The following is a 20,389-nucleotide window of genomic DNA, read 5'->3' as shown; positions in this document are numbered from 1 at the left end:
ATGGTTCCAGAAATGTCCAGCCGGGTCTGGTTCGAGTCTGGTTCCCAAAATTTTCATCTTTTGCCACCTCTAGTCATGACCCAGGCAGGTAGAGTGTGCATTTTGGTTGATAAACAATGAAAATTTATAGTAATATAGTGCATCTTTTGTTGATATTTTTATTGTGATTTTGAAGACACGTTACACGAGTTACGAGAGTTATATGCTGGTGCTAAAATATGCGGTAAAACGCAGTTCTCCCGGATTGGAAGCGATGATAATGGAATCTTCGCTGCTGGGGGCCCCTTTGTACCCCGTGCCATGAACTCTCGTCCCGGCGCAGTGATAACGGATTCGTGTGAGTGCACTCGCTGATCGTGCGCTTCCGGTTGCGTTTAACCTTTGTGGTTAACGTGTTAGGTGCTCTTTTTTCTGGTTGGTTGCAGACGGGTACTTTGGAATGGAAAACACGTTCGGAGGGCGGCGGGTGGCGTGCTGCGGATCCCGGTGCGTGGCGCGCCGCTCCGGTCCGTGTTGAAACCGCCCCGGCCGACACCATATCCTGAGCACACACGAGGTGACTAAGAAATGCCGGCCGAGGGAGGGCGACCCGAGCAGTTCCGTTTCACACATGAGCCGGCCGAGCCGGATCCGCGGGTTTCACAACCGGGGCCGGCCGCGGCTTTGTCACCTGCAGACAGGCTCGAGGTTTAGCTTCGTCGCGGCTTAGCTCCGGCTCAGCTCTGGCGCTGCTCTGGGCTCAGCTCCGGCTCAGCTCGGGCGCTGCTCTGGGCTCAGCTCCGGGATAGTTTCGGGCTCGGCCATCGTCGCTCTGATGTAGTTTTTGGATCAGCTCCGAGCTGAGCTGTGAGCTAACATTCGGACCCAGCTCAGGGCTCAGCGCGTTGCTCAGATCGTGGTTCAGCTCTAGCGCAGCTCCGTGCGCTTAGCTCCAGCGCAACCCCAGCGCAGCCCCGCCCCAATCGCCCCCTATCCTAGGAGCTCTCGGGGCTCGGCTCACCTGCCTGGCGCGGCGCTACCGGACAAAGGCAGCGGCGCGGCACCGGATGGGCCTCCCAGCGGCCGCGGCCGTCGTACATGGACCGCACACGGTGAGGAAATGGCCAAAACCTGTCCCGGCGACGTGATGCCGCCACCGCTGCCAAAAGCCGGCTTAGATCAGTGCTCTCAAGGTCCCCCTATCCCCCAGCCGCCTTATCCGGATTTTGTCAGATTTGTGGAAATGAGTGAAAAGTGATTGTAGTAACTGCATCTTCTTTCGACGTTTGAAACATATTTTCACCGGAAAATTATGTGTAACATTACGCTGTTGCTAAACGGCCTCTCAAAGACAGTTGTGTTGTCCTGGGGACAGCGCCTTCAGATACACACTCCGCCTTTCGCAATTAGTTTCCAATATTGCCTTCTGCGCACCGGAGTGACTACGTCAGACGGCCGTCAGGGCGATGCCGTGCGTTGAAGGCCACGGCAGGCGTGCCGATGCCGTGCTATGATGACGCTGATGACGTCACGCCGGCGCAGAGTGCCGCGGTGACGCCGCTGACCGCAGCCGATGAAGCGGCATGACGAGTCCGGACCGGCCGGTCGGGAGGTGCGCGAGAATTCGACTGGGCCGGCCCCTCTGCCCTGCGCAGGCCGATAAGATGCTGAGATCTTTGAAATGTGTGGCGCTTGGGATGTGAGTCAGAGAGGGCTGCTGGTCAGAAACAGATAGCAATGCGTGTGGCTGCAGTTCGGGCAGGGTGTCTGAACAATATCATAAGGCTGAGAACCATATCGTGCTCGGGGGCTGCCCCGGGCACACTTCTAGTTAACTCGTTCTGCACAAGTGAGTCAGCCCAGACGCCTGATGTGCTGTCGGGATGTCCAATGTTCGTTCTGTGTAAAACAGAGTGTTGAGCTGTATGTCGGGCGGCGAGAGTGGTGGCCCGGGTCGGGGAGCCCGTCGGTCGCTCGGCCTGTCTGCGGAGCGGGCCGGATCTGGACGGTCACCGCCGCGCCACCCGGATGTGCCACCACTGGGAGCTGTCGCCCGGCGGACAGTGAGCGCGCCTTTCGCCGCGTCCCGCGGGAAAGCGCGCGGCGCCCCGCCCGCCGCGCGGTCGGCACGCACTGAATCGGGTCGGCGGCGGCGGCCAGGTCCGGGTGGCGCTCCACTCGCCGGCCGGCCGGCCCGTGACGTCACCGGCCGGCGGCGGCCGTGGCCGCGCCGTGCGCCGCCGCAGTCGCTGCCGACCGTCCCGCTGGTGAGGAGGTGTGCGGTGCGCGCCGACCCCCGCTGCCGTCTGTGAGTGCCATGGCTGCTGGCCAGTGAACGGTGCGGGAGCCGAGCGAGCCGTGTGTCCGTCCGTTCCTGCGCCACTCATCACGCGTGTTCCTGTCTTTCTGTCGTCCGTCCGAACAGGATGATCGCCATGTCACAGGTACGGTGTAAGGGACAGGTGATGATGCAGGGGAACCAGGTGTGTACTGTGTGATAACAGCGTGCGCACGGAGAACAAATCCACGCAGATGGAACGCACTTTGCGGCTTTCGGGCACACACGTGTGGCTATGTTCTTTGTTTCCGTTCTATCGCATGTATTCTTCGTCTGTGGATGACGCTGTAAGGACTGTTGCCATCACCTTTCCTCACCGACCGGTCGTCGACTCGGCTGTTTCCGGTGCGTGTTCAACAACATCCACCCCGGCGCCCTATTGGCGGCGGCCGGCCGGGGTGACTCGTCACTCCCGATTCCTGGAACTTCACTCATGATGCAGGAAATCTGGCCGGCCGGCCGACTGGTCACGGGGTGACGCGGCCCGCTCAGTCAGCCCGCCCCGTGTGTCAGCTGTCGTGTACCCGTTCCGGAGTCGGAACTCGACCCCAGCCTGTGTCACACTAGTCGACCTCAGTCGACCCAATCGGCGGCCTTGGGCGGCGCTCGCGGTCTGTTTCCTTGGCCGGACATCGAGCACATGCGGCTCACGTAGTCTGGTTACACAACTTGGTCCGCCATTGAGGCCGGCCGATTGCACCAGCGCGGCGGCTGCGGTCGACCGGAGGTGCCTTGGCTCGTTGTCCGCCGGCTCGGCTCACGGCCGGACGGCCACCGCGTACTGCCGTCCCGGACCTGCCGGAGCCGGCGGCCGCGCCGTAACCGCGGCCGCCCATTCATTGGCGGAGTTAGCAGCCGGTCCGCGCGCCGTGTGTGTGCAAACAGGGGCTGCCGCCGCTGCTGCGGTGTGGCGGCGCGGCGGCGCGGTGGTGGGGTGGCCGATAATGGTACCGACCGGGGGAGGCTCGAGGGAGGTGTGTTTGTCGGGCCGTATTTGTCAGGCCGGATGTTCCAGGGTGCAATTGCGGTGCACGGTACCGTTCCATGTAGCGTAATCGGTAGTCGATAGATGTCAACATCTAATGTGTTTGTCCATTAGTAATGTAAACGGCATTCCGCGGGGTCGCCTGTCCGCGTCCATTGGTCATTCACCCATTCACTGACAGCACCTCGCTGAGCTGTTGGGCCGTCCAGTGGGTAAGGTCCGTCACACTCACTCTCGAGTGGTATCCGTGTGTCTGATTGACGGCCGGACATTGTGTCGGGTGACAGACGGACACGCTGCGGACCTCCCCTGACCCCTGAATGACGCGGACATCCGGGAGCGGACACCTCGCAGCACGGCGACGCCGCAACTCCCCGAACCGGACGGCCCGGGTACGGAACCTTTTCAGCTGTCGGCCGGAACGTGATCGGGTGCGATATGAGCGGCGCTGCAGCGCTGCACAAAACTTCAGCGTATGACGTAAAGGTCGCCAAAATGAATGGGGAGGTGGGGAGGTGTTTGAAATGTTTGATCACCCTAGTCGATTTAGTGTACCCTTAGTGACTGATTTGAAAGAGAAGAGAGCGGTGGCGACGGCGCGATTCGGTGTCTGCTTTCTCCCGCCCCCGCCTATCTTCTAGTCTGCAGCGGTGATCGACAGGTCAGCGACTCTCTCCCTCTCCCTCCTTCCATCCCCCTCCCTTTCTCCCTCCTTTCCCTCTGGCCCTGCGTTCCTCTAGGAAAGCGGACCGGATCCGCTCGCACCCTCCGCTCGTTTCTCGGTGTCCGCCGCCGGCTGTGCGGCCCGGTTACCCAACTGAGCTATTGCACGTCGCGAACAAAGACGGGAAGGCCGCGCTCTCGTCACCGGGCGGTGGATTTGGTAGTGGCAGCAATCCCTGGTCCGGTCAGCTGTGTCGAGAGTAGACTGTCTACCCGTCCCGGCCCGGCTGGGTTTCTCGGGAAGTTTCCCGGACCCGCCCGATGTTCACGCGCGCTCAGCGGCGCAGTAAGCGTCTTAACACTGATACATTCCTTTTGGCCGGCTTGCGGTGCTTGCCCCGTTAGCCGACGGCGCTTGCATGAGTGACTGGTCCCGGGGAGACTGGCGTGGCGTGCCGGCGGGTCGGCGCGGCCTTCGCCGCCGGCCGGCCGGCCGGTGGCGCGGAGTGGGTCACGGGCCGTCTCCGCCGTCCCGGATGTGGGTCTATGTGGGTCGGAGACGCGCTGGCCGGATCTGGTCCACGCCAGACGCCCTCGGCCACAATGGCAGTCCTCAGGTGTCAAATACGCCACGGTGTGTGATAGCTCACCTCAGCCGGAACATTAAGGCGGTGCGCTCTAATGACCATGGCGGGCGCGACCCTCATGTGTCGGCGAAATCCGGATTTGTTTGGATGGCCATCGTTGGCAGCACGATATCGATTTCCGCCTTATGTAACGTGTTTGGTCCGCGCCCGTGTCTCCGGCGCTGCTCATTCACGTGTGTTCTCAGTGTGCCGCGGGCAGTGCGCGTCTGTGCAGCGCCGGGGATGCTCGGCCCGCTCGGTATGCCGGCCGCGGCGCGGCGCGGCACTGCGTTGTTTGTTCTGCCGTCTGTTATTGTCCCGTCGGTCGCCCTCGCCGGCTGCCGGACGCGTTTGTGACATCCGGCGGGTGCCGGCGCGATCTGCCCGCCGCGGGATGCCGATCATGCCTCGGGGTGGCGTCACTTTTCAAAGGGAGAGATGAGCCATGTGGTGGGCGGTCAATTGCCGGAGGCTCTTCGTGGTAATGATCTCGGCCGTCGCTGTAATAGGTGGTCGTCCCGTATTGACTGGCTGGCTCGCTGGGCGGGTGGCGCAGGTCACCAGGTGTGCCGTGACAGTGTGATCCCGACTGTGACTGTGACTGACGGTGTGTCTCTCTGTCTCCGCAGGAGGGGTGCCGGCGTCTGGTGCCGCTGGCGCGCTGCTACCAGCCAGTGTCGCCGGCCGCGCCGGGCCCGGCCCGTGACGGCCGCCGGTTGGTCATGTCCTCGCGGCTGCCGGCCCAGTCGGCGCTCGACGAGCCGCCGCGCAAACTCAAACTGGAGGCCGAGGACAGCAGCTACGACAGCGACTCGGAGGCGGCGCCGGCGCCCGAGCACGAGGATGTGTCGCGCACCGTGAGCGACACGCTGGGCGCCGAGTTCGCCGAGTATGTGACCGCCGGCGCCTCCGAGACCGCCGACTACGCCAACAAGGTCGAGTTCGCCTGCAAGCTCGGCTACACCGAGGAGCATGTGCAGCGGGCGCTGCGCAAGCTCGGCGCCCACCCGGGAAACAATGACTTCCTCGAGGAGCTCATCCGTGTCGGCAAGGACGGCAAGGGGGCTGTCGCTGATGTGGAGGAGCTCGACGAGCGCACGGCGCGTCTGCGAATCTCGCGCGAGTCTCGCGAGGAGCCCTCCAACCTCCGTCACATCGTACTCGACGGCAGCAACGTCGCCATGAGGTGAGTGACGCGCCGAGACCGGCGGGGAGAGCCTGGGGCGGTACTGATCAGACGAACGGGGTGATATTTACGGGAGAGTTAGAGTTATACCAATGGGAGTGGCGGATGTTGACAGCTGAATGTGCTACGGTGTTCCCCGTGGCGACCTTGTAGCTATGACTAATCTAGATTGCAAACGAAACCACGTGCTGAGCTGAGCCGTATAAATAAGCGCTGTACCGTGTTTCAACAAGTTGCTGTGTCAGTGTTTCACTGCTGAGTAAACTGTCGCTCCCACGCGACGAGCGTCTCGGCCGGCGCTGAATCGTAACCGGCGAAAGGGGAGATTCTGTGGCGGTGCCAGCGCGGAGAGACGGGCGGAGCGCCGCCGGCGGACGCGGCGCTGCCAAAGTGAAACTGGCCCGGCCGCCGCCGCGGGTCACCGACTCGGGGTTTTCCCTAGGGTGACGGCGGAAGGCTGTGGATAGATCGGGAAACCATCTGGGTGGAGCAGAGTCAGCTGCTGTGTACGATGAGTGCCTGGACCAACCGGTTGCATCACTCTCGACTGTGTCACGTGTTGTGGGGACCTTTTCGGGCGTCAGAATGCTGTTTCTGTCTGTTGTTGTGTTGTAGTCCGAGGCGCGGCCTGTCGGGCACCTCGTCGTCTCCTAAGCTGGCTCGGTGTGAGTGACAGCGGAGTGCCCGGACGGCGCCGGAGCCGGGCCGTGCCGCGTGACCGATCTGCCGGATACCACCGACGCACAGTGGCCCTTTTTCAGAATTAGCACGCATTAATTCCCACATTACCTGAAAGTGGAGCAAGACATCACCACATGATCAAGGACGTATTCCTTGCCAATGCAAAGAGAAGAAAAGAAACGAACTGCCCAAGGAGATACGGCCCAACAGCGACAGGCCGCTCGGCCCAAGATTTGGCGCACGTTCGCACGGCTCGCCCGCCGGCCCAGGCCGCTCCGAACGCAAGTGTGGCGAGCCCGCCAGCCGACCGCGCTGCACTGACCGCCAGGACGCCCCAGGGCGTCACGTGACCGCATCTACAGCTGTTGCAAGCCACCCTTAGTCGGCCCCGGCCGGGCAGCAACTAAGGTCAGCGCGACGCGAACAATACAAACACATAGGCGCTTTTGACGTTAGATCTCAAGCCGACCACGGGACTTGTGCGGCTTGGACATCAAACGCGACAAGAAATCGGACAGTTTTTCTTGAGCACAGCGTTATGCCTACATGACATTTCAATAAGCACATCTTATGGCAAAAGTCAAGCCACATTTAGGCGCACACCAGATGACACCAGCTTCGAGCCAGGTCAATGAGCTTAGTCGTATCGAACAGGAGCCACAGCCGCTCGCGGACTGAACTGGCTCACGTTATCCACCGTAGAAGCAAAGTGGCGCAAAATGGCGCGATGCCCTTTGGTGGACATGGTCAGAAGAGATCGGCGATTCGAACGATGTATAATACGACATGTTCCAGAGTGTGCTACTTAACATAAGGCTTCATATGTATGCCACCATCTCCAGTTAATAATTGTCCTGTTATTGTGTTCACAATATTCGGCAAAAGTGGTCTATTTAAGTTTATACAATGAAAATTGTGGTTTCTAGGGCTTCTACGTAAACTCAGCTTCACAGCCATGCCACTAATTTTTAGTATTTTCTCACCGAAAGCCTTACAAATTGATGTTCATCTCACCCTTCTTTTTAGGGTCCGCCGGTGGTGTCCGCGCGCCTCACGATAAACTTCGTTTTTGCGGTCAGTTTTACCAAAGATAATTATTTTTTAGGAGGTAAAAATGGCACCATAGGATAGTTTGGAATGTTTTGCACACGATTAGACTACTTTTTACTCAAAAGAAGAGAAAAAATATTTTGAATTTATGCGTGCTAATTCTGAAAAAGGGCCACTGTGCGACGGCCAATTGGCGCCGGACAATATCTCCCGACATCCACTGCCGGAGCCGCTCGGACGGCAATGTCAAAATGATTGTATCGCGCGCCGCCTCCTTTATGGCCCGACGGCCGGCTCAGATCCGGGAGTGCGCTGCTGCTCTCCAGATTGTCGTCTGATCTGCCCGTGGCGTATTCCTAATGACGGCTGCAGCCGCAGCGGGATGTCTTCATTCCAATCGGGAGCCGGTGCTGCCGTCAAACGCGGCGGCGACACGGCGCTGCGACCGGACCTTCTGCGGCCGGCCGGCGGCGGTGATCAATGTGCACCCGCCGAGCCGGCGGTTTTATTGCATTCCGCCCGCTGCCCGGTGCCGTGTGCCGCCGCGGTGACCCGGATGTGGCCATCAGGTCGCGGCTGCCTCCGTGCCGTCCACTGACCAGGCCGGGACGGTGGCCGCACCGGCGCCGGGCGCCGGGGCCGCTCGGCTGACCCCGTCAGCTGGTCGGCCGCTCGCCGACCCGGATGCGGCCGCCGGTCGCTCCTTTCGCTCGCCTCACGATTTCACCTTGAGCCCGAGGAGCGGCGCTGGCAGCTGGTGAGACTGTGCGCCGCCGGAGCGCCGCCGGGTCACCGGGCGACCCGGAGCGCCGCCGGCGCGGGCGGCGGGACGGCGCCGGGCCTGGTCACGGCGGACCGACGGGCCTGTTGCGTCAGTCGGCTCCGGTGTGGTAATTCCGCAACAGAGAGTCGCTGTTGGACCGTCCGACAGACGGGAGACAGGAGCCGCCGCTGCTGCCGGTACCAGCGCTGTCCGCCGGCCATTGTTCGGCGCTGAGCTCCGGTCAGCGCGCGGCGGACCGGTCGCCGGTGGGGGGGCCGAGTGCAGCTGCTGCCGCTAGCCTTTATCGTGTCAGTGTATGAATCCATGTCGTGGGGACTGGCGAGACATGTTAACACCGTACTTAAATCAGCACGGTTTTGTCGAGAGCGGCCGGCCGCCGCTACCAGATCTGTTCTCGCGGACAATGGATGCGGATGTGAGGAGAACTGGGTAACGTTTTCGCTGTAACTGTTCAGCCGGTGAATGGGGCACGGACAGCGTATTCCGGCACGGTGTTGGTAGGTGCGGCGAGGGTCGTGCTGACGGCGGTGGGGTAGGTTCCTCCTTCAGAACCGCTCGGAGCCGACCCTCCAGGAAAACGGACGCGGACTGACCGGAGGATCATCCCCGAATCGTGACACGGAAAGCACGGTTGACGTTCCCGGTGCGTCCGCCTGACGGTCGGCCGAGGACGGACGTTTCTGGGCGATACTAGCCGGTGGAAAACCCCGCGCGGCTGTCGAGCTGCTGGCTGCAGCTGCGTCAGAGTCGCAGGAAGGGTCAGCGCGGCTGCCCGCGCGGCCTTGGTGCGCCGTCCTCCACCCAGCGGCTGGCTCGCAACAGAGCGCAGGTGCCGCCCGCGGCGCCCCAGGCAGCCGCTGCAGCGCGCATTCAGCCGCTCCCGAGCTACAACGACGCATCGCCAGAGCCGCGCGGGCGATTCCATGCATCGCGACCCTTACTGCCGCCGGCCGCCGCGGCGCGATTCCTAATGGCCTAATGGACGACGGTGCGGCGGCGGCGGCATCCGGGTTGGTCCGGCCTCTGGCGGCCCGCGCGGCGGCGCTTTGTACACTCTCGGGCAGCGATGCGGGCGGGCGGTATATCGACGGCGGCGGCGGCGGCGCACCGTATGGTCGGTCAGCGATGCCGTCACTCTCCGCCGGATGCTGCTGCCCGCGCACCTGCAATTGGTCGCCGCCGGCCGCCCACACTCTCGGCTCGGCTCCAAGGGGACGGTGACCGGCGACAGCTCGGGAGGAGTCGAGCTGGTGGGGATTCGAGGGAGTGCCCACGGTCCATTGAATGAGCGTTGAATGGAGTTCCAGATGGCAGCGCCCAGTCTCTGGGGGGGGGGGGGGGGCTGTTCTGACCGCTCCAGGTCGGTGCGATGCGGTGGGTGTCTATCGGATTACGCCTACTGCCGCCGGATGAGCGCCGAGGCTGCGGAGGTCGTTCTGTTCCGTCCTGCCGGCCGGTGGGGCTCGCACATCCCTCCCTCGCCGGCCTTGAGTACCGGCCGCCGCGCTGGAGAGCTGTCTCAGCTCGACTGCGGTGATGGAAGTGCCAGGATGATCGGGACTTGCCCGGCGTTTCCCCGACTGGTCGCTGGCGATACTCCGCAGTCCCAGGCCGATTTATGTCGTCACCGGAGGGCCGTGGGCTCGGCTGTCCGTCCAACTCTCGGCAGCGACTAATAGCAGCCGGAGAGGCGCGGTGCCGCCGGCCACACGCCGGCTGAGCCGGTGATGGATGCTTTCCGGCAACGTTCCCTGTATCGGCATGAGCCAGGGCATTTGATGTATTGCTGGACTGACCGCGCGGAGTGGGTGCGACCGACTCCATCGGCATTCTTGTGAGTCCGTGAGTCCCGCGGTGACAGCGGCGATATTGCCAAGGTGCCTTTGACCGTGTGGTGTAGTGCAGGGTCCTTGTCGCCATAGTGCCTCTGTAGGTACTTGCGAAGTATGCATGATGTACGATGTGCCTGGGAACTTCGTGCGACCAGCGACTATAAGTGGCTAGCAGCAGCAATTACAAGCACATACAAACACCGTAAGCAGCAATCAGATACACATGCCAGGCTCTCAGCGAAATTAATATGGTCCGTGCATCGTCCGGTCGTTCATCATCGCCCCGCTGCCGTGTTTATTCCGTGGCTCCGGCCCTGCGATGTTTAGCGTTACGTCACACTTGCTCTGGGATTTCGCTATCGACTGCGGAAGCTGGCTATTTGATGACGTAGAAAAGTTGCGTCACTTGCGCGGGTGTTAATCGTGAATCACCCGTCACTCACTCGTCTTTGTAGTTGACGCGACCTCGACGGTGAAGGAGGTCGCGTCCTTGTCCTGTTATGCTACACCTCAATCGCAAACTTGCCACCTGCATCCTGATTCCTCACAAGTGCCAGGCGTTGTATTGAGTCCGTTCCGTGAGGCGCTATCAGCGTCTGTTTGGAGATGTGTCAGCCGGTCAGCTGGCGCGGCGAATCGACTCGCCGGCGCCGGCGGGCCGGACACCGGACGGAGTTGTTTACCTGTCGCTATCGCAGATCCGGGTCACGACGGAGTGCCCCCGCTCCGCCCCGCCCCGCCCCGGTGCTCGGCCGTCGCGTGCCGGCCGGGGGCAGGGGTGTCGCCTTCTGCCCTCCATCGCCTGGACGACAAGCTGCATAGCCCTTCGGGAGTTACCGTTGTTGTGCTGCGTGGATTCCCCTGAATTGGTTATAGTAGATATCCCCATTTGCAGTTTGGTGATTCCCCATGTGTGTGAGACAATGCTCAAGCTATTTTGAGCGAACCTTTAAATGAACTAAGTTGTGCGAGCCATTTATTTGGTTTGGCCGTTCAGATAGCTCGTCTGTAGACTGTTCACGGCCGGCAAAGTATGCATCAGGTGATGTGTTTGTTCGGTCACGCTCAATATTCATAAAGCAAGATACATGACTTACTGCTTACGTGGTTAGTGGAATATATGCAGGTTTCATATAATCGTGTTCCTACATAATCCTGTATGACCTCATTCAACGTACTGTGATGAACGAGATAGCAAGCACGTCTGACGAGAATGACCTCATGTAATTGACCACAATCGCGCCGGTGCTGCGCGCGGTAGTGCTCCATATTTGAGCGGCTCGCATGGCGTTTGAGGCTGTAAACCATTTGCGCCAGCGCCCAGGGGCTCACGCTGCTCGGGCCCGCCCTTGCATGATCCGCCGCCTCTGTCCGATGTGTGTCTGGTGCCGAGACACGACCTCACAGACGGTCGGCCGTGCTCGGGGAACGTAGGCCGTAGCGTGGGACGTGCGTGAGAGCTGAGCCGGCGCCGTAGTGAGACGGTGTGCACGGGAGGAGTGTTACGGGATCTGACAGATCGCCGAGAAAGGCTGGTTGAAGAGCGTGGGTCCTATGATCGTACCCTGGCGGACGCCGTAAGAACTCGGCAGTACAGCACTGAGGGCTGATGTCTCACAGCTGGGCCGCGGCGCGCTTACCGACCACAGCGAGCACAATCGACGGAAACGGCGAACAAAGCCGAGCGGATCGTCCCTGGCACCGGCGACGACATCGCGAACTGACTACCAGTTCCGAGCACCACAAGGACAGACGCTTCATTGGACAGACAATTTTTATTGGCTGTTCTTTGTAGCCGGTGCGCCCAGTTGCCGGCGATTGTGTCCCAGGTTCCTGTGTGCAGTTCGACCGCTGTCCGTGTGTCGTTAATGAGATGCGGCGCGTGGCCCGTCAGCTTCCTGGTGGCTCTGGCGGCCTTGTGTGCGGCTGATCACGGCCAGTGACGTCATGTGCTAGCCGTGACGTCAGCAGACTGACGGCGACCGACAGCCGACGACAAAACCCGATATATTGCGCAGAAATGCTGCTAATGCGCGTCAGTAAAAATAGAAACCAGAGTATTTGCGTCTGGAGGTACTGGATCACTTATGTTGTTATCTACTCGGAAATTAGTCGGACATAGAGCAGCGGCGAATATTGATGTTTCCGCTGCGCGTTAGATGACTCGGCTCGGTCTCTGCTCAGTCTCCGATCTGTTTAGTCGCTGATCAGGCTGTGTGTCGGTGGATGGTGCGCGCCGCGCGGTCGTCGGCGCAGGCCGCTATTATTGGCGCTGGGGCGGTTAGAGCCGTCGCTCCCGGATGTTGTACACGGCGGGCTCGGCTCCGATCGGCTCGGCGGCAGTCACCGCCCCCGTCACTCGCTCTCGGGGCGGCGAATGATTATCACCCGGGCAACGGGGAACGACCAGATAAAAGCGTTAGCGGGCACGGCGGGATCGGGTTCAGTCATCGGCTTTGCGCCGCGGTTTGGCGGTGCTCGGATGGGATGGACGCGTGTTCGTTATGACGCTAGAGTTTTGTCAGATTGTCGTGGAGCGTATATTTGAATTCCACACCGCTCGTTTGTGTCATTCGGTTGTCGGTGGATTGATTTATGGGCTCGTGTGACAGCGCTTGTCATATCGCTGAATAGTGGAAATAAGTCAGGTCTGAGTGCTGAATGGCTGAAGAGCTGGGGTAGATGCGGGTCGCCCCGAATGCCACTGTGAAACGGCGGCCTTCGGTGGAGACTGCGCCGGCCGGACGCGGACAGCTCCGTGGGCCCGGCGCCGGCTCGGTCCGAGACTGATCTCGGGAGAGGCGCCGCTCTCGTGGGAAGCCGCGTGGTCGCCGGCGGTCGAGCGCGTCACAGACGGCTCGCTGGCGCCAGTCGTGAAAGGCGGCGAAAGCGGCGCTGGCTGGCACCGCGGTGCGGCCTTTGGGGTGGCCCGCGGCGGGGACGGGACGACCCGATCGTCGTCAGGTCGTGCACCAGCACACCGTCGGCCGTCTTTGTTGTGGTCAGAGGTTTTTTCTTGGCTAATGATGGGAATCGGGAAGATGGAGCTGTCAACAAACAAATGAGCCCTGGACACCGATCTGAAAAAGAGCTTGTGAATGACTGAGGGATTTATGAGAGAACCGACCTGCCTTAGAGACCGGGTGTGAGAGGCCAGTGATACTATTTGTGGAACGAAAACTATTTGCTATTTATGTGCTTTGGATAATGAATTACTCCGTGCACCTCTAGTTGGTTTCATGTCGACAACACATAAACATCAAAACTAGGACCGTTTCTGGCCACCAGCAGCCGGCCATTTGTCGCAGCTCTCCGTCTGGGCGGTGTCTGTGCCGGGGTTCGTCGGGGCCGTGCCCTCTGACCATGTCCCGTCTGTCTGACCCGCAGTCACGGCAACAAGGAGCGCTTCTCGTGTCGCGGCATCCGTCTGGCGGTCGAGTACTTCCGGGCGCGCGGCCACCAGGGTATCACCGTGTTCGTACCCATGTGGAGGAAGGAGGCGCCGCGGCCCGACACGCCCATCACAGGTGAGAGGGAGCGGAGAGAGCGAGAGAGAGAGAGAGAGAGAGAGAGAGAGAGAGAGAGAGAGAGAGAGAGAGAGAGAGAGAGAGAGAGAGAGAGACCGACCGACCGCGCCGAGCACGCTTCAGCGCGCACGAGCGCCGCTTTCGTGTCTGTGGCGCCGCTGCTTGTAAGGCGCCAGGGAAACCTGTGCAGGGTTTTCAGGGAGGATGGGAGAAACATGGCGCCGATTGCCGGTTGCCTGGGAAGCGGCGCCGGGCGGGGTGGGAACCTGAGGTCTGATGGTGGTGCCGGCGGCGGTGCGATTCCCGGGCGGCTGTGCGCGCCGCTGCCGCCGCCGGGTGACCGGGGTCGTGCCCGGCGCGGCGGCGCATCTCGCGGCGCATCTGCCGACGGGGAGTGTCGCGCCGCACGACGCCGCAGATGGAGCGGCGTCGTGACGCGCCGGCTGCTGGACGCGCGATGAAGGCGACCGCCGCCGCCGCCGCTGACGTCAGCGCCGGACCGGTCTGGCCGACCGACCGGCCCGCCGGCCCGCCGGAAGTGAAGGGCTGTCCACTCGGTGCGTCGAGTTCTCACTGCTGGGGAAGGGAATTGGGCTATAGACCGCTCTCCCCGTGGGGCTCGTTGTGACGGTGTCCTCGGTCGCCCCGGAGGTAGTGTCTCTCGGAGACAGTGCGACTCCCGGCCGGCGCTCCAGGGGTCTCCTCGGCGCACCACCTGCCGCTCCGTGAGGCCTCCAAATATGGTGGGCGCCGCCGCGCGGCCGCGTCACGACCCGGCCGGCTGCGAGGCCTTTAAAGGCGGCCGCCGCTGGCTGCCGTCGCTGCTGCGTACCGGCTGTCACAAATTATGAATCCTCCCCTGCCGTGCATAATGTCGACTGCCGGAGCGGATCAGCTGAGCCGACGGCGGGTGGCCTCTGACCGTTGTGCCGCTATCAGTACGGCGCTGGCCAACTTGGCACTGCCGGATGATGTAAGCCAACTGCGCTGGTGGCCGCCGGGGCGCGCTCGCCAGGCAGATGGACCGCTGAGATGGCGAGCCGGAGTTTCTCTGGCCGCGGGCTGATTTTCGCCGTCAACTGGGAGCGCGCCACTGACCGGGGCCTTCTGCGTCTTCACAGATCAGGATGTGCTGTTGGAACTGGAGAGAGAGGGCATCCTGGTGTTCACGCCGTCGCGAGTGGTGGACGGAAAGCGGATCACGTGCTATGATGACAGGTGAGCACAGAAGTTTCCGGGCTCGTGAATGTGGTGAGGTGCATTCTCACGGTATTGCTGTTGTTTGAAACGGGTTCTGTACAAGCCGGACCTGGCCTGGCTCGGATGTTATGTTTGGGCGAATGCGTCGTGTCTGGCGGAGCCCTTGATCAATGTGTCACGTGCTGCGTCTCCGTCTCTCCAGGTATATTCTCCAGACAGCGCTCGACGAGGATGGAGTCGTCGTCTCGAATGATAACTACCGTGATCTGCACAAAGAGAAACAGTTCAAAAAGATCATCGAAGAGCGCATCCTCATGTATTCCTTCGCCAATGACAGGTGAGTTAATGCTGCTTTACTGCTTGTCCATACTGTCCTACCATTGCTGCTATCCGGCAGGGTTGTGCTTGACTCATGAGTCGAGTCAGAGATTTGACTCAACTCTGACTCAAATGAGTCAGGTTTGAGTCGAGTCGGATAAAATGTTGAGCTGTTGAGTTGAGTCAGAGTTGAGTCAGACAAAAATATTAAGGTGTTGAGTTGAGTCAGAGTTGAGTCAGTAAAATAACGTTTGACATTGAGTTGAGTCAAAAACATTTAGGAACATGAGTCAGCTGACTCATCTTTCTAGAAACAATATATACAAGCTTTTCATTCTCCCCCCGCTTAACAACTTAGGCCTGGCCCTGCTGGCGGATTTTTTTTCACCCCCCCCCCCGCTCAACAACTTTTTTATGTGAGTCAATTTTGAGTCAACACGCTTGACTCAACAAAAAATTTGAGTCAAGTTTGAGTCAACTCATATTTTCATTGAGCCGCTTGATTTATGAGTCGAGTCAAGGAAAAAAAATCAGCTCCTTGTTTGAGTCAGAGTTGAGTCAGGGCTTTCTAAAGTTGAATGATGAGTCGAGTCGGCAAATTTTTTTGAGTCGAGCACAACCCTGCTATCCGGTTTAAAATAAATGCATTTTTTTAAGGATTTGCTTTGGTGAATGCTCAATGACAATGTTTTAGTAGCGAGGCCCCTCGGCTGCCATAGCCCGTTTTGGCGTGGTTGTACATACATGATGCTATCTACCGGCCGAACGACTATAGCCTATCAATAGGTGGGCTCGGCCGGGACAATGCCGACCGCTCGTTTTCCTCACTGTTCCGAGACACAGCGGCATTTCGCTGGGCCAAGGACACGCGCAGCTGTGTGGTATTTGTCCTCGCCAACTTGTGTGAGGTGTTTTCCGAGCACCGCCGATCGGGCGCGCGCTCTCGGCCTCTCGCTGACCGGCTGCCTCTCCTGTTCGCAGGTTTATGCCGCCTGACGACCCGCTCGGCAGGAACGGACCGACGCTGGACAACTTCCTGCGCAAGAGTCCGCGCCCGTCCGAGTCGCTGTGTCCGTACGGCAAGGTGAGAGTCGTCGCCACTTTCCTGTCGGCCGAGGCCGCTCGACAGGACATAACGTCCGTGCAGGCGCGACAAAAAGCACCCGGTGCCGGTCGGCCGGCGATTTTTACGCGGTCGCGCTCCTACTGTGGTGGTACCGATAAGCCGAATGTGTGCCTGGCGGCGGCCCGGTTTTTGCGCGGCCAGGTCCGGGTTGGCGCCGCCAATGACTAAGGAAGCTCCATTGTTTGGTGCCAGGCGGTGATCGCGGGCAGGGGGAGGGAGGGGCGCGCTGACCGGTCGCCGACTGACGGACGTGACATTTGCCGTGTCCGGGCCACGTTATCGGCTCGAGGCGATTGCCGGACGCTGCGCACGGAAGTATGACCCAATGCCGCCCCCGGCATGTCGAGCTGACATGTTAGTACTCACAACCCGGATAGGCGCTGTGTCCGCCATGTGATTCATTGCGTCGTGCGGCCCGACTCGTTTGCCTAGAGACTCTGTTTAACTCTATGTCTCTCACCTGTTACAGAAATGTACATATGGGAACAAGTGCAAATACTACCATCCGGAGCGTGGCAACCAGCCGCAGAAGTCTGTGACTGAGAAGCTGGCCGAGCACGCTCAGCGCAGCCTGCAGGGCCGGCGCGGCCTGGGAGACGGTCTGTCAGGTGAGCGAACAGGACAGGTCGGCGGCGCGCGGCCGGACCCTCCCGGATGCGGCCGATCGTGCATGTCATGGCCAGCCGTTTTTCCGTTACGGGGAAGGAATGCAGTTCGTGTCGGCGGCCGCTCACGGGCTGCCCGCTGGTCTGTTTAGTGCATCACATCGATCTTTTACTGATGGCTTGCGGATATCGTTGATGGATGCCATACCGGGCCCCACAGCGACGACAGGCTTTCATAACTGGATCCTGCTTGCATGGCACGCAGGTGAACCGGACTGAGCCCTCCATCGGTGCTGACCGTGTGTGTGTCTGTCTGTCCACCAGGTGGCGGTCGCAGCGTGCGCGACAAGACGCTGAGTCTGCCGCCGAGCGAGGCGCGTCAGCCCGGCGGCCAGCCGCGGAAACAGCCCGTGAGCCGGACCCGGTCGCTGGTGCCGGGCTCGGTGCCGGCCGACTCGCGGCCCGCGCCGCCCGACGACACGCACCTGCGCGCCTCCGCCAAGAGCCGCAGCATGGAGAACGTAGCCAGCGCGTCCCGACTGCGCTCGTTCCCCATCGACCCGGCGTCCTACGACCCGGGCGCGGCGGCCGGCGGGGCGGCTGGGGGTGACTGGCAGCAGCAGCAGCAGCAGCAGCAACAACAACAGCAGCAGTGGGCCGCCCACCAGCAGCCGCACGTGCACACCAAGGGCGTGCGCCAGCACCTGGACCTGTGCCGAAAGTCGTCCGACCCCAGCTACCAGAGCAGCCAGGAGCAGCGCGCGCACAAGCCACTGGTGCGCCAGCTCACACTCAATCCGACGTACGACCCGCGGCTGGCGCAGCGGGAGCAGTACGTGCGCGAACTGGAAGCGCAGCTGGGCCGGCAGCAGATGATGGCCAACCGTAACCTGTTGTCGCCTCACTGGGACGGCGGCCACAGCCACGGCGGCCAGCACCCCCAGCACGCCAGCGTGACGCGCATCGCGTCCGCGCCGGACTCGTGCCGCCAGCTGGGCATGGCGCCGCCGCCGCCCCACGAGTACACCATGCAGCGTCTGAGCAGCACCTCGGACCCGCAGCTGAACGTGAACGCGTACGCGGCCGGTCTGCCTGATCAGCAGCAGCAGCACTACGGCGCGTACGGCGGCGGCGAGCAGCTGGTGGAGCGCTCGGCGCCCTGGCACCGGCCCGTCACCTCCAGCCCGGGCAGCGGCTGGCCCAGCGTGGCCGCCTCGCGAGCGCCCGCCTTCAACCCATTCCAGCCGAACCCCCTGACGGCCAGCCTGTCGACGCCGCCGCTCGGTGGCGCCGGCAGCCAGTCGCCGGGCGGCGCGGCGGTGGCGCCGGCCGCCGCCGCACCGTTCGGGGTGCTCGGCTTCGGCGCCGGGACCGGCTACAACCCGGACCCGGTGGGCACGCAGCCCTCGTCCCCGCGACAGAGCAAGGACGAGCTGCGCAGGAACATTTACTGGCACCTCTGCGCTCTCTTCCCCGAAGAGAAGGTACGAGTGGCCATGAACCTTATGCCCGATGAGACGGACGCTGCGAAAATATGCGCGGAAATAGTGCAACCCAAGTGACGCGCGGCGCCGATGTCCATTGTTTGCGCGCGTATTTGTGTCGTTATTGTGGATGTGTTGTGATGAGCGGGCGCTGGGCAATCTGGGCACAGCGCGGGGCCGGGGACTTTGAGTGGGCTATGTGAGTGGCCGGAGCGCCGTATGAATGAACTCAGAGTGAGTGTGAGAGAGATGGCGGGGCAGCGCCCCAGCAGACACCCGACAATCGCGCTGGGCGCGGCGGCGCGCAGCCTGCTTCTCGTAGTTGACTGTTGTGATAACATGGCTGCCAAACGGTCAGCTGCCGGCGGCCAGGGCCGTCGCTGAGTAGGCGGAATCCGCTGACAGCATCGCCGACAATACCATGTATTGGGCGACTCGAGCCGGGCGCGGTACCATCGCCCGGCCTGCCGTATTGCTGGTTATCAGCAGTTTTTTTACGTAGCCATCTTCAGGAGTTTTCTTTTTTGTTGTTGCTTCACTAACCCATGGTTGTAGAATGACGTGGTTAGAGGGCTGTAGATAATATTCATTCTTCCGATGTTATTTTGTATAATTCTTGTAAAATAAACTGTACTACTGATCGTCACAGATGTGTGTTATCAACTCCAGCCGCCCGGGTTGTTGTGAGATTACCCGGTCACTCGAAGGTCGGACCCGTGTAATCGAGGGCCGTTTAACGCAGCCGGCGTCGGTGCTGTTCGTGAAGCAAGGACGACTCGGACGTGCATTTTATGGATGGTATCGCGATACAAGGCCGTTGGCCGCACCTCGCCATGTGAAGGTGAAATTCCGGGAAGGCGTGACTGTCGGCTCTAGGTAAATCCGGTACCATCCATAGTCCGCTGAGGCCCAGCTCGATTTCTGGCTGTATTGATGGAAGAGGAAGAACGGGGTATCGTGCACAGCCGTGCCTCGATATATTTACGGCCGATGGTTAGATTTCCTTATCCGCATAATGAGGTGGTGGTGTGAGCGGGGCAGGCTAGAACTAATTCTCAAACCGAGCTCTACCAGAACGAAACGAGCGTATCAGTCAGAGGATGGCTACAATCGAAGAGAAGATAATAGCAGCCATTGGGAAAAAGAGAAGCACATACGGAGAAAGTTGTATGTATGATCTAGCCTGCTCACCGTGCCCAGCGATACGGAACAAGTCGATTTCTGGAGCCTGGTACAGCTCGATGAAATTCTGACGAATAACCACAGGGATGGGTCGTATACCTTAAAGGTAAACCAGCAGCTGATTATGACCACATCAAAGTTTTTTTTTAATCAAACAATGTACATAGTTATAGCGAAATCAAAATCAAAGACCTCGTACCGCTTCGTATAATTACTCGCTTTACTTGTATTGTAAGAGCTATATCTCGTACTAAGCACTGCAGCTACTGGCTGGATAACAGTGAGCTGCGGGTGAGCCTGCAGGGTCGGTGGCTGGCCTGCAAGACGGTGTGCACACAAAATATACCTACGGTATGGGCTTCTGATATGATAGCGAGAGGCTATTACCACTTATCAATTCAACGAGATTAGGCGATATTTGTTATAAGCGATTTTTCTTATTTGCGATATATCTTATTTGAGAAGTCTATGCGAGTATAAATGCATATGTAGTTCAGGGAGATTTGTTCGAACGTTTCAGCCGGCTAGTGCGATATCTTGTCATAAGCTGAGCGCCTCGTAGCCTTCTGATTCCGGTTCTCTATATGCATTCCTATGCCGTTCCACCGCCGGAGCTACGGTCACCCGGTGCCAAATATGCAGACCCTCCACAGTCTTTTTGGAATCCCTAATCCGACTGAGAACAATCTGGGCCAAGAAATTTGTGTATATTTGCATAATTCACACGGTAGCCGGCCTCTATTTATCACGCGATATGTTAGATGGCCCGTAAAGCTTTTGTGCTGCGACCCCTCGTCTTTTCGCCGGGATAATCTATCTGCCC

The 20,389-nt window shown here is 60.4% G+C and overlaps 1 protein-coding gene across 2 annotated transcripts in view; it reads left to right on the top strand.

Moving 5' to 3' along the window:
* Positions 1-19,030, top strand: part of LOC122380084 — an 85,679-nt gene extending 66,649 nt beyond the window's left edge. Inside the window, exons 1-8 of one of the 2 annotated variants that reach the window (XM_043362891.1) lie at positions 2,224-2,423; positions 5,221-5,777; positions 13,512-13,651; positions 14,773-14,869; positions 15,054-15,188; positions 16,151-16,253; positions 16,765-16,903; positions 17,225-19,030. In XM_043362891.1, the coding sequence (XP_043218826.1) occupies positions 2,406-2,423; positions 5,221-5,777; positions 13,512-13,651; positions 14,773-14,869; positions 15,054-15,188; positions 16,151-16,253; positions 16,765-16,903; positions 17,225-18,462 (2,427 nt within the window). In that variant the 5' untranslated portion in view covers positions 2,224-2,405 and the 3' untranslated portion in view covers positions 18,463-19,030. Of the gene's footprint in view, positions 1-2,223; positions 2,424-5,220; positions 5,778-13,511; positions 13,652-14,772; positions 14,870-15,053; positions 15,189-16,150; positions 16,254-16,764; positions 16,904-17,224 lie in introns of those variants that run through there. The other variant, XM_043362901.1, reaches the window with a different exon arrangement.
* The last annotated feature ends 1,359 nt before the right edge of the window (positions 19,031-20,389 follow it).

The sequence above is a fragment of the Amphibalanus amphitrite genome, unplaced genomic scaffold (assembly GCF_019059575.1).
Source record: "Amphibalanus amphitrite isolate SeventyFive unplaced genomic scaffold, NRLGWU_Aamphi_draft 000009F_arrow, whole genome shotgun sequence".
Taxonomy (NCBI): domain Eukaryota; kingdom Metazoa; phylum Arthropoda; class Thecostraca; order Balanomorpha; family Balanidae; genus Amphibalanus; species Amphibalanus amphitrite.
This window is presented reverse-complemented; position numbering and strand designations above follow the sequence as displayed.